The following is a 16732-nucleotide window of genomic DNA, read 5'->3' as shown; positions in this document are numbered from 1 at the left end:
TGGCCACTGCTGAGTTTTCCAAATTTACTGGCATATTGAGTGTAGCACTTTCACAGTGTCATCTTTTAGGATTTGAAATAGCTCAACTGGAATTCCATCACCTCCACTAAGTTTGTTCGTAGTGATGCTTCCTAAGGCCCACTTGACTTTGCATTCCAGAATATCTGGCTCTAGGTGAGTGATCACACCATCATGATTATCTGGGTCATGAAGACCTTTTTTGTATAGTTCTGTGTATTCTTGCCACCTCTTCTTAATATCTTCTGCTTCTGTTATGTCCATATCATTTCTATCCTTTATTGTGCCCATGTTTGCATGAAATGTTCCCTTGGTATCTCTAATTTTCTTGAAGAGATCACTAGTATTTCACATTCTGTTGTTTTCCTCTATTTCTTTGCATTGATTGCTGAGGAAGGCTTTCTTATGTCACCTTGGTATTCTTTGGAACTCTGCATTCAAATGGGTTTAGCTTTCCTTTCCTCCTTTGCCTTTCATTTCTCTTCTTTTCACAGCTATTTGTAAGGTCTCCTCAGACAACCATTTTGCCTTTTTGCATTTCTTTTACTTGGAAATGGTCTTGATCCCTGCCTCCTGTACAATGTCACAAACCTCCGTCCATAGTTCTTCAGGCACTCTGTCTATCAGATCTAATCCTTTGAATCTATTTCTCACTTCCATTGTATAATTCTAAGCGATTTGATTTAGGTCATACCTGAATGATCTAGTGGTTTTCCCTACTTTCTTCAATTTAAGTCTGAATTTGGCAATAAGGAGTTCATGATCTGAGCCACAGTCAGCTCCCAGTCTTGGTTTTGCTGACTATATAGAACTTCTCCATTTTTGCCTGTAAAGAATATGATCAATCTGATTCTGGTATTGGCCATCTGGTTATGTCCACGTGTAGAGTCTTCTTTTCTGTTGTTGGAAGAGGGTGTTTGCTATGAGCAGTGCATTCTCTTGGCAAAACCTATTAGCCTTTGCCCTGCTTCATTCTCTACTCCAAAGCCAAATTTACCTGCTACTCCAGGTATTTCTTGACTTCCTACTTTTGCATTCCAGTCCACTATAATGAAAAGGACTTCTTTTTGGGGTGTTAGTTCTAGAAGGTCTTGTAGGTCTTCATAGAACCATTCGACTTCAGCTTCTTCAGCATTACTGGTCAGGGCAGACTTGGATTCTGTGATATTAAATGGTTTCCTTAGAAACAAACAGAGATCATTCTGTCGTTTTTGAGATTGCATCCAAGTACTGCATCTCAGATTCTTTTGTTGACCATGACAGGTATTCAAGTTGAAATTAATGGATGTAAACAATATGAAAACCTGAAAGTATAAACCCAAATTTTAAAGATAAGAATATAACCCAATTCACAATATTCTACTGTAATAGTGATGTGTAAATCACTTAACTGTAGTATGAAAGTGAAAATACAAAAGTATTTAAAATTACTTTATGTACAATAATTTATTAATGGATACATAATCTAAAAATCTATAAATTATGACATCAATAACATAAAATGGCGGGGTAAGGAAAATTAAAATGTAGTTATTGTATATAGTCAATGTTACTTTGCTAGCTTCAAACAGACTGTTATGTTTTATATAAACTTCAAGAAAAAGACCCCAAATATGCAAAGTAATGTTGAAAAAGAAGAGCAAATTGGAAGATACCACACTTTCTTAAATAATATAATATGAAATATAATGTGAAATATATTATAAATATAATATGAAACTATAGTAACCTACAGTATAGTTCTGGCATAAAAGCAGACATATAGACCAATGAAATAGAATAATGAGCCTTGAAAAAGTACACACATTTATGGTCAGTTAACCTTTGACAATGGGGTCAAGATTACACAATGGGAAAGTATAGTCTTTTCAATACATGATATTGGGGGAAATCGATATCCACATGCAGAGAAACTGGGTTCTTATCTCACACAGTGTACAAAAACCAACTCAAAATGGATTAGAGACATAAATGTAAGACCTATAGCTGTAAAACTACCAGAAGAAAATGTAGGGGGAAAGCTACTTGGAATTGTCTCATCTGGGCAGTCATTTGTTTGGATATAACTCAAAAAGTACAAGCAACGAAAGCAGAATAGACAAATGTGATTGCAGAATGCTAAACAGCTTCTTCACAGCAAAGGAAACAATCAAGAAAGTGAAGAGACAACCTACAGAATTATATGAAGATATTTGTAAACCATATATCTAATAAGGAATTAATGTCCAAAATAAATAAGGAACTCATACTACTTAAGAATTAACCCAATTTTTAAAGGTCAAAGTACCTAAATAGACATTTCTTAGAACATGACATATAAATGGTTAAAAGATATATGTAAAGTTGCTCAACATCACTATCACCAAGGAAATGCAAATCAAAACAACAATGAAATATCACCTCACACCTATTAGGATGATTATTACCAAAAAATGACAAAAAATAGTAAGTGTTGAGAAGAATTTGGAGAAAAGGGAACCCCTTTATATTGTTCGTAGTAATGCAAATTAGTGCAGCTATTATGGAAAACAGTATGTAGGTTTCTCAAAAAATTAAAAATAAACTACCATATAAATTTGTCAACTGCCTGGTTGAGTGTCCAAGGTATGCTCAAACATTCATACAAAGCCCCTTTTCAAAGACTTGGAGTAATATTGGTGCTTGGTGTTTTAAAGTAATCTCTGCCTAATCGTTAGCTAACCAAAAAGCTAACTAAGCAGTGTGTTTGGTGTCCACACTCGACAAATGATAAAGATTTAACAGAAATGGGTGGAAAAAGTCAGTAAACAAACTAACAACAATAACTAAAACAAATAGCAACAACAACAAATTGGGTAGGAGAGAGAATCTGATTTCCAGAGATGCTATATTACTTAAACTGTCCAGTTTTCAACAAAAAATATGAGCTATGTAAAAAAAACAAGAAAGCATGACCCATACCCAAAAAGAAAAACAAAAAAGTCCGAACATGGCTTCATAAAGACTAATATTTGAATATTTATAGCAGCTTTGTACATACCAGCCAAAAGCTGTAAACAACCTAAATGTTTGTTAACTGACAAATGACAAACCAATTGTGACATATACATACAATGGAGTACTACTCAGCAATAACACACAGGAATGAACTACTGATACATAAATCATCCCTATCCTCCAGGTATATCAGGTTCTTTCAAGACCTCTAGCATGCCTCATAATCCAGGCCTCTGCACTTGCTATTCCCTTTGCTGGACACATTCCCCTGCACCTTCACATGACTGGGTCATTCTCATGCTCCAGGTCCTGAGATCTGGTCCAGATAAATGCCATCTCCCCAAAAGACCCTCCTTAACCACACCCAAAGTGGCTCTCCTTGGTTGTTTGCCTCTCCCCTCAGTTTGTTTCACTCGTGCCACTTGCTAATAATTCTTCATATTTTGTGATCATGCTACTTCTTTTTGGTTGCCCATAGAATAATAGTTACCAAGTGTGTCAATTAAAAAACAACACTACCAGTAATTCTATTTCTGAATATATATCCAAAGGAAATGAAATTAGTATATCGAAAAGATATCTGCCCTGTCATGTTCATTGCAGCATTATTTACAATAGCCAAGATATGGAAATATCAAAGTGAAATATCAACAGGTGAATGGATAAAGAAAATGTGAGAGGTACACAGATACTTACCCAGAAACACACAGACACACACACACACACACACACAATGGAATATTATTTAGCTTAGATAAAAAGAAGGAAAGTGTGTAATTTGTGACATGGATGAACCTGAAGGACTTTATGCTAAATGAAATGAACCAAGGACAAAAAGACAAATGCTGCATGCTCTCACTTATATGTGAAATCTAAAAATGTCAAACTCATAGAAGCAGAGAATAGAATGGTGGTTGCCAGAAACCTGGGAGAGAGTGAAATGGGGAGGTGTTGATCAAAGAGTACAAAGGTTCAGTTGTGCAGGATCAATACATTCTGGAAATATGATACAACACTGTGATTGTCGTTAATAATACTATATTGTATACTTGAAGTTTATGAAAAGAGTAGATCTTAACTGTTCTTATCACACATAAAAAATGGAAACTATGTGAGGTGATTGATATGTTAATTAGATTGAGTGTGGTACTCATTTAACAATATATTCATATATCAAAATATCATATGTATACGTATACCTTAAACATATACAATGTTTGTCAATTTTATCCCAATAAAGTTGGAGAGAAAACCAGCTCACATGGATTGAATAAGTACTGTGTTAGGTGGAATTAAGACACCATCCCTGGCCTCAAGGAGTTTATAGGCTAAATGGAAATAGATGATAGATAGATAAACAAATAAATGCCATTGAGTAGAGTAATTGTTAGTATGGAACCTGCACCAGTTCTAAATGGGCCTTTCTCCTCAGTACTCTGTGGAAACCATTTTTTGTCAAGATAACCAGCAATCTCCATGTGCTATTCCACTATTCTTACCATACTCAGCTTGTGAGCAGCATTTCAGTTTACTAATTCTTCCTTCTTGAAACATTTTATTCATTTTGCTTTTAGGACACCAAACTCTCCTTCTACCTCACTAGGCATTCCATCTCAGTCTCCTCTTGGTTTTCCTTCTCTTCTCAATTTCTGCATGTTGGAAGGTCCCAGAGTTTTGTTTTGATTTTCTCATTCAGCTTTTTCTGTCTATATTTGTTTCCTGCATGATTGCATTGTCTCACAGCTTTAAATATCTTTTAAATATGAAGATGATATCCAAATTTGTATATCTGGGAGTATTATCTTCCTTTTTCCCATCTTAAACTCACTGCGCAACAGTTCTCCTTAGATGACTCAAGGAAATCTACAATTTAAAATGTACAAATACCCTAGATTGCCTATTCCTCCTCAATCTGGTTTTCCTCTGGTCTCCCTCATCTAAGTAATTGGCAATGTTTTTGTTGTTGTTCAGTCACTAAGTCATGCCCAACTCTTCATGACCCCACGGACTGTTGCATGCCAGGTTCCTCTGTCCTCCACTGTCTCTGGAGTATGCTCAAATTCATGTCCATTGAGTTGGTGACACTATCTTAAATATCTCATCCTCTGCCACCCCCTTCTCCTTTTTTCTTCAGTCTTTCCCAGCATCAGGTTCTTTTCCAGTGAGTCAGCTCTTCCCATCAGGTGGCCAAAATATTGGAGCTTCAGCTTCAACAATAGTCCTTTCAATGGATATTCAGGGTTGATATCCAATCTCTTTGTAGTCCAAGGTACTCTCAAGACTTCTTCTCCAGCACCACAACTTGAAAGTATCAGGTCTTTGGTGCTCAACCTTCTTTACAGTCCAAGTCTCACATCCATACATGATTACAGGAAAAGCCATAGCTTTGCCTATATGGACTTCGTCAGCAAAGTGATGTCTCTGCTTTTTAATATGCTGTCTAGGTTGGTCATAGCTTTCCTTCCAAGGAGCAAGCGTCTTTTAATTTCATGGCTGCAGTCACCACCATCTGCAGTGATTTTGGAGCCCCCCCAAATAAAATCTGCCACTGTTTCCATTTTTCTCCATCTATTTGCCATAAAGTGATGGGACAAGATGCCATGATCTTAGTTTTTGAATGTTGAGTTTTAAGCCAGCTTTTTCACTCTCCTCTTTCACCCTCATTGAGAGGTTCTTTATTTCCTCTTCACTTTCTGCCATTAGAGTGATATCATTGCATATATGAGGTTGTTGATGTTTCTCCCAGAAACCTTGATTCCAGATTGTGTTTCATTCAGCCCAGATGAATTGACAGTACCAGTCACCTAGTTAGTAAGGTCAAAAACTTTCGGATCATCCTTGACTATTTGCTTTTTCCCTCATATCTAATTCATTAGCAATTCCTGTTAGCTGTATGTGCACATTATATGCTGAACCTGCTAATTCCTACTGCTACCTTACTAGTTGAGCCAGCATCATCTTTTACTTGAGTGGCTACAGGAGCTTCCAAACTATTATCTTTACTTTTCTTCTTGCCTGACAACAGTTTGTTCTCTGCAGCAGCCAGAAAGATATACAATCTTTTAAAACTGGAAATCAGATCATATCATTCCCTATGATCTAAATTTCCAATGACTTCTCTTAATTTTTAGAAGAAAATTTACATTTTATTTTGCATTATATGGTCCGCACATACGTTTTTTATCTCATTTATGAACATCACTATCTCTATGCACCCTTTGTTCTCTGCTCTGATCTCACTGGTTTTGCTGTTTCTTATAGATGTCAAACTTACCCAAGGGCCTTTTCATTTGCTGTTTTCTTGGTCCTAAACATTCTTCCTCCAAACTTTGCAGTTTCACTCCTTCATTCAGATCTCTGCTAAATGACATCTCTTCATAGAGACCTTCTCTGAGTACTTTATTTAAATAGATCTTTTTCCTCCTCCATTACTGTCTGTCCTTTAAACTGCTTTATTTTATTCATATCACTTGCTGCCATTAATATTTAACAGCATGTTTATTGTCTGTCTTTCTCAATAGAATATCAGATCTACTTTCTTCACCAGCCTCTAGAACAATTCCTATATATTGCATGTGTTCAGTAAATACTTGTAGAATAAATGAGTGGGTGTAGAGGGAATAATGAAGAGAAAAAGATCACCCAGCTTAAGGGATCACCTCCTTAGGAGATGATATAGCATTTAGGGAAAAGTGGAAGGGAACATTCAATGCTTACCCTGTTGTTCCATAATCTCATTTTAATTGGATAAACTCACTTATTTGTCTATTCACAATCTCCCCAAATACACATCAGAAAATATAATTTCTATGCCAGCAGAAAATTTTCACTCTGTATCCCATAGTATCCAGCATATCATATGTCCTCAATAAATATGTGTAATAAATGAATGAACTAGGTGTTGGTAGACCTGAGATAAATGTCATCTTGGCTCCTAGCTTGCTGAATAACTTGGGCTAATCATTTCCTTATTCTGGGTCTTAATTTGCCCCTCTGTGTGATGAGGCCTTCATGCCAGAAGTTCACCAATGGGATCACCTACCCTAGCCATACCTTTTTTTTTTTTAACTGAGATATAATTCATATGACATAAAATTCACCCTTTTCAAGGGTAGGTCAGTGCATTTAGTATATTCATAAGCTTGTGCAACAGTCTAATTCCAGAACATCTTCATCATCCAAAAAGCGCCTTGTACCTCCCAATACTCCCCTCCTCCTTCATTCCTTATAATCACTAATTTACTTTCTGTCTCTATGGATTGCCTATTCTGAGAAAATTTCATATAAATGGAATCATACAATCTGTGGTCTTTTTTGTGGCTGGCTTCTTAGGATAATGATTTCAAGGTTCATCCATTATGAAGTATGTATCAATACTTCATTCCCTTTTATGAATGAGTAATATTGTATTATATGGATATAACACATTTTGTTTATCATTCATCATTTGCTGGATACTTGGATTGTTTCCACTTTTTGCTATAATACTGCTATGAACCTTTATGCACAGATTTTTTATGTGGATGTATGTTTTCAGTGATTCTTGGTGTATATATAGGAGTGGGATTTCTGGGTCATACAATCACTGTATATTTTATCTTCGAGGAATCATTTTGAGGCTATTTTTAAAATCAGGTGCACCATTTTACTTTCCCACCAATAATGTATGACAATTCCATTTTCTCTGCATTTTCGTCAGCACTGTCTTTTGTGTCTTGATTTAGTAAAATTGTATATGTTCAAGTTACACAAAGTGATGATTTAATACACATATACCTAGTGAATTGATTATTACAGTCAAGCTAATAGACATGTATTTATTTATTTATTTATTTTAATGACAGTACCTTAAATCCACTCTCTTCGCAAATTTCCATTATTCAATGCAGTATTGTTAGCTATACTCATTATGGTATACATTAAATTTCTATACTTATTCATCCTATATAACTACAGCTCTGTATCCTTTGGCCAACATCTCCCTATTTTCTCTATCCTCTTGCTCCTGGTAACCACTGTGCTCTCTGCTTCTAAGTATTTGACTTTTAAGCATTCCACATATAAATGAAGTTATGTAATTTTTTTCTTTATTTGTCTGGCTTATTTCACTTAGCATAATATCTTCTAGATTCATTCATATTATAGCAAATGAATGGCAGGAGATTTTTCTTTTTCTTTTTTTTTTTTTTTAGATCTTTCTTTTTTAAGTCTGAAACAACCAAACAAAGTTCATCCACTGATGGATACTTAGGTTGTTTCCATATCTTGTTATCTTTTAATTCTAGCCATCCTAAATGGGTGTGAATTCATATTCATTTAATCCTCATCACTTCTCATAGAACAAGCGTTAGAGGCTTAGAGAGGGTGTGTAGTTTGCCTAATTCACACAGCTAATGAATTACAGAAAAACAACTTGCATTCGTCTTATTCCAGAGCTCATTTATCTACTGTAATATTGTACTCCCTATAACCTCTTTGAACATTGTTCTGAGAAAGAACAAATCCCTCTACTCACCACTGTTTCCCAGTAGCATTTCATTATCTTACCTCTAAACTTGTTATTCCCCTCATATATAGTATTATAATGAGTCCTTTCACTATCATCATGGACTCCCTCCCACCTCCATATCTAAGCCCTGTGCGTTCCACTCCCTTAATAGCCCTTGAATCTGTCTCTCTTTGCTGCTGCTGCTGCTCCAGTTTAGATCCAGCAGCCCCCATTTGGTCTCCCTACCTCCAGTCTCCTCCAGTCTCTCTGGTTCAGTCTACTCTTCGTCATGAACCTAAGGGCATATTCAAAAAACACATGTGATAGTGCCACTTTTCTGGGGAAAAAAGTCATGGTTCTCTGCAGCCCAATGATAAAACTCATATTCCTGAAAATGGCATTCATGATATAGCCCCACCCTACCTTAATAACTCTTCTCCAACTACTCACACTTTTTATCTAAAATTGGTTCCTATGCTCAAACCACACTAAATATTTTCTTTTACATTTTCTTAAACAAACCTTGAACTTTCATTCTTTCAAGTTGCTCTCTCTTTGAAATTCCCTTTCCCTCTTTTTCCATCTATTGCAATCCTTCAATATTGCCTCTTTCACAATATTACCTCTTTCACAAAATTTTCTTCAACACCACCAGAAAGAATTAGCACTGTCATTCTCATAGTGCTTATTTGCATGATTCTACCTGTATTATAATCATTGATCTATTTCTCCTGCTGGAATAGTGTGCAACCTCTTAAAGCTATTCCCCATCACTTGCCTACACTTAGAAGAGAGGCCTCTAGTTGGCCACTTGCGTATTTATGAGGCCTCCTTTTCTGATACCTATTCACTCCTAGTTCTCTGCAGTTTCTGAAGCTGGCTTTTGTGTTTTCCCATGGAAATAGATGGCTCGTTAGAGAAAGGGGATGATGCTGAACAGGAGCAATGAACGCTGTCTTCAGAAAGAGTATGTACTCTGAAAACAGACTTCAAGCTATGGAAACTGGCTCTACCATATTAGTTTTGTGACACTGAGACTTTTAGGGCCTTCGATTTCTTATCTATAAAATGGGACTAATAACAGTTTACAGAGTAGTTTTGAAGATTATGAGAGATAATCCATGTAAAGCACTTAGAACAGGCCCTGACACAAAGAAAGTGTTTAAATAATGGTATCTGTTTTCATTATTATTATCATTGTCATTATTATAATTATTACCATTTTATCATTATTATTCAGCATATCCCAGAGCCTTGAAATGGTTTTCCTGGCAGAATAGCCTAGTTCCAAATCCCTATTGCTGCTATCATTATATGTCTTATTTCCAAGCCAGGAAAAGATCCTTTCCAATGTGGAAGGTAGTGGCCTGAGACTGTGTTTGTGGATCATCTTTATGAGACTGGACCTTCTTTTACTGTATTGAGATGGTGATGATACCATAGAGCATGACCAATCGCTGTTGTTTTCCCTAAATGAGAACAGGGACGGGAATTTCCTAGAGTTTCTTCACCAAAAGAAAGCATTCAGACAGAAACATGTAACTGAGATGTTACACTCAAAGCATGTGGGAGAATGAATTTATATCACTTCATGTGTGACACAAGAATTTACTTCATACTTTCTAGAAGGTATGTGTGTTTGAGGTTAATCCTAAGTGCTGGAGGTTAGATGGCCTCTGCCACAAGGCATCTTCTGGAAGCATGTGATCTAATTACATTGCACTTTTGAGCTATGTCAGTAGTATTATTATTAATGAGTCTTTGATTTTTTTGTTTGACTAGTCTGATAGCAGTTGTACTAGAGTTAATAAAAGCAGGGCTATGTATCTACCCTGGGACCAAAGTAGGGGAGCTATAGAGGAACTCCTTGGCTCTAACCTTTATGGTAGCAGCAGTGCAGTCATCAATAAAAAGCTCCCAAGAAAAAGAAAACTCCTGGGGAAAAATTCTTTGAAACAAGACTTACTCTTTCTTTCCCCATGGAAACTCTTGCCCCACTGCCTACTGAGAACATAATAGTATAAATAATAACTAGCAATTATTGAGTGTTTATTATGTACCAGGCACTGAAATAAGTATAATACCTCATGTAATCATCACCACAACCTCATGAGGTAGGTACTATTATTATTTCTTTTACTGAGGAAAAAATTTAAGATATAGAGAGATTATGAACTTGCCCAAGATCTCACAGTTGGTATGTAGCACAACTGGCTCCAGAACCTGCAGTTCTTTTAAAATTTTATTGTGGAGAGTTTCAAATGTAAAAGGAAATTGTATATTTGATAAAAATATACAGTATAACATACAGCATAACATATTCCACATGTCCATATTGCCCAGCTTCAACATTTACAACTACATGCCCAATCTTGTTTCATCTATACGCTTACCCATTTCCCTAAAACAGACATCATGTCATTTCATCCATAAATGCTTCAGTATGTACCTGTAAAAGATGAAGACTCTTTTTTAACCAAAATCTCAGTACCATTGAAATGGCAACCCACTCCAGGACTCTTGCCTGGGAAATCCTACGGACAGAGGAGCCTGGTAGGCTGCAGTCTGTGGGGTCGCTAAGAGTTGGACACGACTGAGCGACTTCACTTTCACTTTTCACTTTCATGCACTGGAGAAGGAAATGGCAACTCACTCCAGTGTTCTTGCCTGGAGAATCCCAGGAATGGGGGAGCCTGGTGGGCTGCCGTCCATGGGGTCTCACAGAGTTGGACACGACTGAAGCAACTTAGCAGCAGCAGCAGCAGCAGCAGCAGCAGAAATACCATTATCATACATAAAAGAAACTAAACAAAATAGTAATTCCTTAAAAGCAGTAACTATCTGGTCAGTGTCCTAATTTCCTTCTTACATTTAAAAAAAATTAATCAGGATCCAAATAGGACCCATTTGTTTTAATTGCTTGACATATCTCTCAGGTCTCATTTAGCTAACCAGAACCTCTGTTCTTAACCAGTACACTCTGATCCAGGTTTTCTATTAACAAGGAAGGTGACAATTTCCATATGGCAGGAGTTCTCAATTAGGGGTTCATTAACAGATTCAGGGGGCTCTATGAATCTCTTAAAATTGGTTTTCAAAATTTTACATGTATTTGTGTAGGTTAATTTTTTAGGGAGAATATCCTTGGCTCTCATTAGAGTCTCAAAGCTTTAATTAAGACATAAGACAACTGAAAAGCATATGCTATTGTCATAGGAAATTGTAAACCACAATAGCTAGGGGAAGGCCATAAAGTAGCTATTGAGGATGGAAAAAGAAGTTAAATTCAGTTTAGCACATTACACTGAAGTATTAGAGATATTTATAAATAACTTTTTTTTCCTTTATTTTATTTTTAAACTTTACAAATTGTATTAGTTTTGCCAAATATCAAAATGAATCCGCCACAGGTATACATGTGTTCCCTATAAATAACTTTTGAGATAAATAGAAATAGTTGATTATTAACTGATGTCTGTATTTGAAAGTAATATAATCTTGGCATATTGTGGTTTTGCTGAATTGTGGTCATGAAAATAATCAGATCTTGAATTGAATTCCTTGTGTTATGAGACCTGTGTCTCCACATGAAGTGAGGTAGCTAGAGACTGATTTTTGTGGGATATCATTGATTTGTTCCATAACAAAAGCTCCTTTGAATATGTATATAATTTTGCAATCTTATGTCTACATGTCTAAAAATGAAAAGGTGATAAAGGTTGTCATTAATCTTTCCTCTACACCAACTTTTCCTAGATGAAATTCAACATAGAACACCCAATGGTACTATCAGCAGCAGCATAGAACCCCCCAAGCCACCACAATACCCCAAAATGCCTATGCAAAAAAGTGTGGAAGCAGATCCTGGGAGGAAGTCCCCAAGCAGGCTTGTTTCAGATGTCAAGTTGGAGACCTGCCTCGAGGTGGACGTGGGGAAGTTGGTGTCTAGGCTGCAGGATGGAGGGACCAAGGCCATACCAAAGGCCAGCAATGGACCTGTGCCAGGCCCTGGGACCACTAAGGCCCCCTCTTTCCACATAAAGAGATCAGCACCTCGGCCCCTGGCTCACCACAAGGAGGGTAAGTGCTTGGGAATTCCATGAGGAAGAGAAATGACCTCAACTACTTTGCACCTTGAAACACCTATGAGGTTGTAGGTATTTAAGTAGAAATCTGTTCGGGTTTATTACTACTAATGTTGAAATCCTCTTTGCGACCCTATGGACTATAGCCTGCCAGGCTTCTCTATCCATGGGGATTCTCCAAGCAAGAATACTGGAGTGGGTTGCCATGCCCTCCTCCAGGGAATCTTCCCAACTCAGCGATTGAATCCAGGTCTCCCACATTGCAGGCGGATTCTTTACCAGCTAAATCATTTGGGAAGCCTAAGAATACTGGAGTAGGTAGCCTATTCCTTCTCTAGGGGATCTTCCTGACCCAGGAATCGAACCAGGGTCTCCTGCACTGCAGGTGGATTCGTTACCAGCTGAGCTACCAGGGAAGCCCAAGAATATAGAAACCATTCACAATAATCACTAGAATGTACGCTTTATGAGGGAGGGATTTTTGGCTGTTTTATTTACTTCTATGTCCTAAGTACTTAGCACAATGCCTGACTGTCACATAGTAGGTACTCATTGTTTGTAGAATAAATTAATAATAATGATATTATTTTTTCCATTATAGGTTATTACAGGATATTGAATATAGTTCCTTGTGCTATATAGTTTGACCTTGTTCATCCATTCTATATATAATAGTTTGTATCTGCTAATCCCAGATTCCCAATCCATCCATCCTCCATATGACTCCCCCCTTGGCAGCCACAAGGCTGTTGTCTATGTCTATGACTCTTTTACGGTTTCATGAAATAAGTTCATTTGTGTCATATTTTAGATTCCATGAATACTACTGATACCATATTTGTCTTTCTCTTTCTGACTTACTTTACTTAGTATGATAATCTCTAGTTCTATCCATGTTTCTTCAAATGACATTTAGTTCATTCTATTTTTATGTTTGACTAGTATTCCATACAATGTATGCATACATATATATATACACATACACACAGAGTGAGAGAGGATTCCCAGGTGGCCCTAGTAGTAAAGAATCTGCCTGCCAATGCAGGAGACACACGAGACTCAAGTTTGATCCCTGGGTTGGGAAGATCCCCGGGAACAGGTAATAGCAACCCACTTCAATATTCTTATCTGAAAAATTCCACGAACAGAAGAGCCTTGCAAGCTATAGTCCATGGGGTCGCAAAGAGACACAACTGAGTAACTGAGCATGCACACACAGAAACACACACACACACACACACACACACATATTCTTTATCCATTCATCTCTCGATGGACATTTAGGTTGCTTCCATATGTCTTGGCAATATAAATAATGCTGCTGTGAACAGTGGTGTGCATGTATCTTTTTGAATTGATATTATTTATTAATATAATTTTTGCTGTCATTTATTTATTTCTACTTCTGTATGCATTATGGCATGCTCGCCACCAAGAATTTAGTTTCTGTCCATCACCATACAGTTTATTCCCTTTACTCATTTCACCCCCTCCTTCCCCTCTGGTAACCATTGCTCTGTTCTTTCTATTTGCATGTTTGTTTTGTTTTAGTTTGGTTTGTTCATTTATTTTGTTTTTTTTTTTTCATTGATTAATTTTTGTCTTTTTTCCACATAAACAAAATCATACAGTATTTGTTTTTCTCTTCTTTCACTTAGCATAATATGCTTAAGGTTCACCCATGTTGTTGTGAATGACAGTATTTCATCTTTTTTTGACACAGTAGTATTCCTTTGGATATATCATATCTTTACTTATTCATCCATTGTTGGGGACTTAGGTTTTCCCCCATATCTTAGCTATTATAAATAATGGTGTGATGAACATAGAGTTGCATATATTTTTTGAATTAGTATTTTCATGTTATTTGTATAATATCCAGAAGTGGAATAGCTGTATCATATGGTAGTTCTATTCTTAAGTTTTGAGGAATCTCCATACTGTGTTCTATAGTGGCTATACCAAGTTACATTGCCACCAACAGTATAAGAGGGTTCACTTTTCTCCACACTCCTTTCCAAAATTTGTTATTGTCTTTTAGGACATAGCCATTCTGATGGGTGTGATGTGATATCTCACTGGGGTTTTGATTTGCATTGTCCTAAGTGAAGAGGAACTAAAAAGCCTCTTGATGAAAGTGAAAGAGGAGTGAAAAAGTTGGCTTAAAGCTCAACATTCAGAAAACGAAGATCATGGCATCTGTTCCCATCACTTCATGGGAAATAGATGGGGAAACAGCAGAAACAGTGTCAGACTTTATTTTTTGGGGCTCCAAAATCACTGCAGATGGTGCTGCAGCTATGAAATTAAAAGACACTTACTCCTTGGAAGAAAAGTTATGACCAACCTAGATAGCATATTGAAAAGCAGAGACATTACTTTGCCAACAAAGGTCCGTCTAGTCAAGGCTATGGTTTTTCCAGTGGTCATGTATGGATTTGAGAGTTGGACTGTGAAGAAAGCTGAGCACTGAAGAATTGATGCTTTTGAACTGTGGTCTTGGAAAGCACTCTTGATAGTCCCTTGGACTGCAAGGAGATCCAACCAGTCCATTCTGCAGGAGATCAGCCCTGGTTGTTCTTTGGAGGGAATGATGCTAAAGCTGAAGCTCCAGTACTTTGGCCACCTCATGCGAAGAGTTGACTCATTGGAAAAAACTGATGGGGGGAGGGCTTGGGGGCAGGAGGAAAAGGGGACGACAGAGGATGAGATGGCTGGATGGCATCACTGACTCGATGGATGTGAGTTTGAGTGAACTTCGGGAGTTGGTGATGGACAGGGAGGCCTGGCGTGCTGCAATTTATGGGGTCTCAAAGAGTCGGACACGACTGAGTGACTGAACTGAACTGAATAATTAATGATCTTGGACACATTTTAATATTCCTGTTGGCTATCATTATGTCTTTTTTGGGAAAATGTCCATATAGCTCTTCTCTCCATTTTTATTTATTTTTTTAATTTAAATTTATTTATTTTAATTGGAGGCTAATTACTTTACAATATTGTGTTGGTTTTGCCATACATCAACATCAATACACCATGGGTGTACACGTGTTCCCTATCCTGACCCCCCTCCCACCTCCCTCCCCATATCATCCCTCTGGGTCATCCCAGTGCACCAGACCCAAGCATCCTGCATCCTGCATCGAACCTGGACTGGCGATTCGTTTCTTATGTGATATTATACATGTTTCAATGCCATTCTCCCAAATCATCCCACCCTCTCTCTCTCCCACAGAGTCCAAAAGACTGTTCTATACATCTGTGTCTCTTTTGCTGTCTCGCATACAGGGTTATCGTTACCATCTTTCTAAATTCCATATATGTGTGTTAGTATACTGTATTGGTGTTTTTCTTTCCGGCTTACTTCACTCTGTATAATAGGCTCCAGTTTCATCCACCTCACTAGAACTGATTCAAATGTATTGTTTTTAATGGTTGAGTAATATTCCATTGTGTATATGTACCACAGCTTTCTTATCCATTCATCTGCTGATGGACATCTAGGTTGCTTCCATGTCCTGGCTATTATAAACAGTGCTGTGATGAACATTGGGGTACACGTGTCTATTTCAAATTTGGTTTCCTCAGTGTGTATGCCCAGCAGTGGGATTGCTGGGTCATAAGGCAGTTCTATTTCCAGTTTTTTAAGGAATCTCCACACTGTTCTCCATAGTGGCTGTACCAGTTTGCATTCCCACCAACAGTGTAAGAGGGTTCCCTTTTCTCCACAGCCTCTCCAGCATTTATTGCTTGTAGACTTCTGGATCACAGCCATTCTGACTGGTGTGAAATGGTACCTCATTGTGGTTTTGATTTGCATTTCTCTGATAATGAGTGATGTTGAGCATCTTTTCATGTGTTTGTTAGCCATCTATATGTCTTCTTTGCAGAAATGTCTATTTAGTTCTTTGGCCCATTTTTTGATTGGGTCATTTATTTTTCTGGAATTGAGCTGTGGGTGTTGCTTGTTTTTTTTTTTTTTCTTTTCTTTTATTATTTTTTTTCTAATTTTATTTTATTTTTAAACTTTACATAATTGTATTAGTTTTGCCAAATATCAAAATGAATCCGCCACAGGTATACATGTGTTCCCCATCCCGAACCCTCCTCCCTCCTCCCTCCCCATACCATCCCTCTGGGCCGTCCCAGTGCACCAGCCCCA

The 16732-nt window shown here is 37.3% G+C and overlaps 1 protein-coding gene across 5 annotated transcripts in view; it reads left to right on the top strand.

Annotated features, from left to right (window-relative positions):
• Positions 1-16732, top strand: part of OPHN1 (oligophrenin 1) — a 627552-nt gene that overhangs the window by 582631 nt on the left and 28189 nt on the right. For 4 of the 5 annotated variants that reach the window (XM_027535145.1, XM_027535143.1, XM_027535142.1 and 1 more), the window contains one exon: positions 12239-12562. The exons of the other annotated variant lie outside the window; for it this stretch is intronic. In XM_027535145.1, coding sequence (XP_027390946.1) covers positions 12239-12562 — 324 coding nt within the window. The remainder of the gene's footprint in view (positions 1-12238; positions 12563-16732) is intronic. 5 annotated transcript variants of the gene reach the window in all.

The sequence above is a fragment of the Bos indicus x Bos taurus genome, chromosome X (genome assembly GCF_003369695.1).
Source record: "Bos indicus x Bos taurus breed Angus x Brahman F1 hybrid chromosome X, Bos_hybrid_MaternalHap_v2.0, whole genome shotgun sequence".
Classification (NCBI taxonomy): domain Eukaryota; kingdom Metazoa; phylum Chordata; class Mammalia; order Artiodactyla; family Bovidae; genus Bos; species Bos indicus x Bos taurus.
Note: the sequence above shows the minus strand (reverse complement) of the source record. Positions and strands in the feature narration are given on the sequence as shown.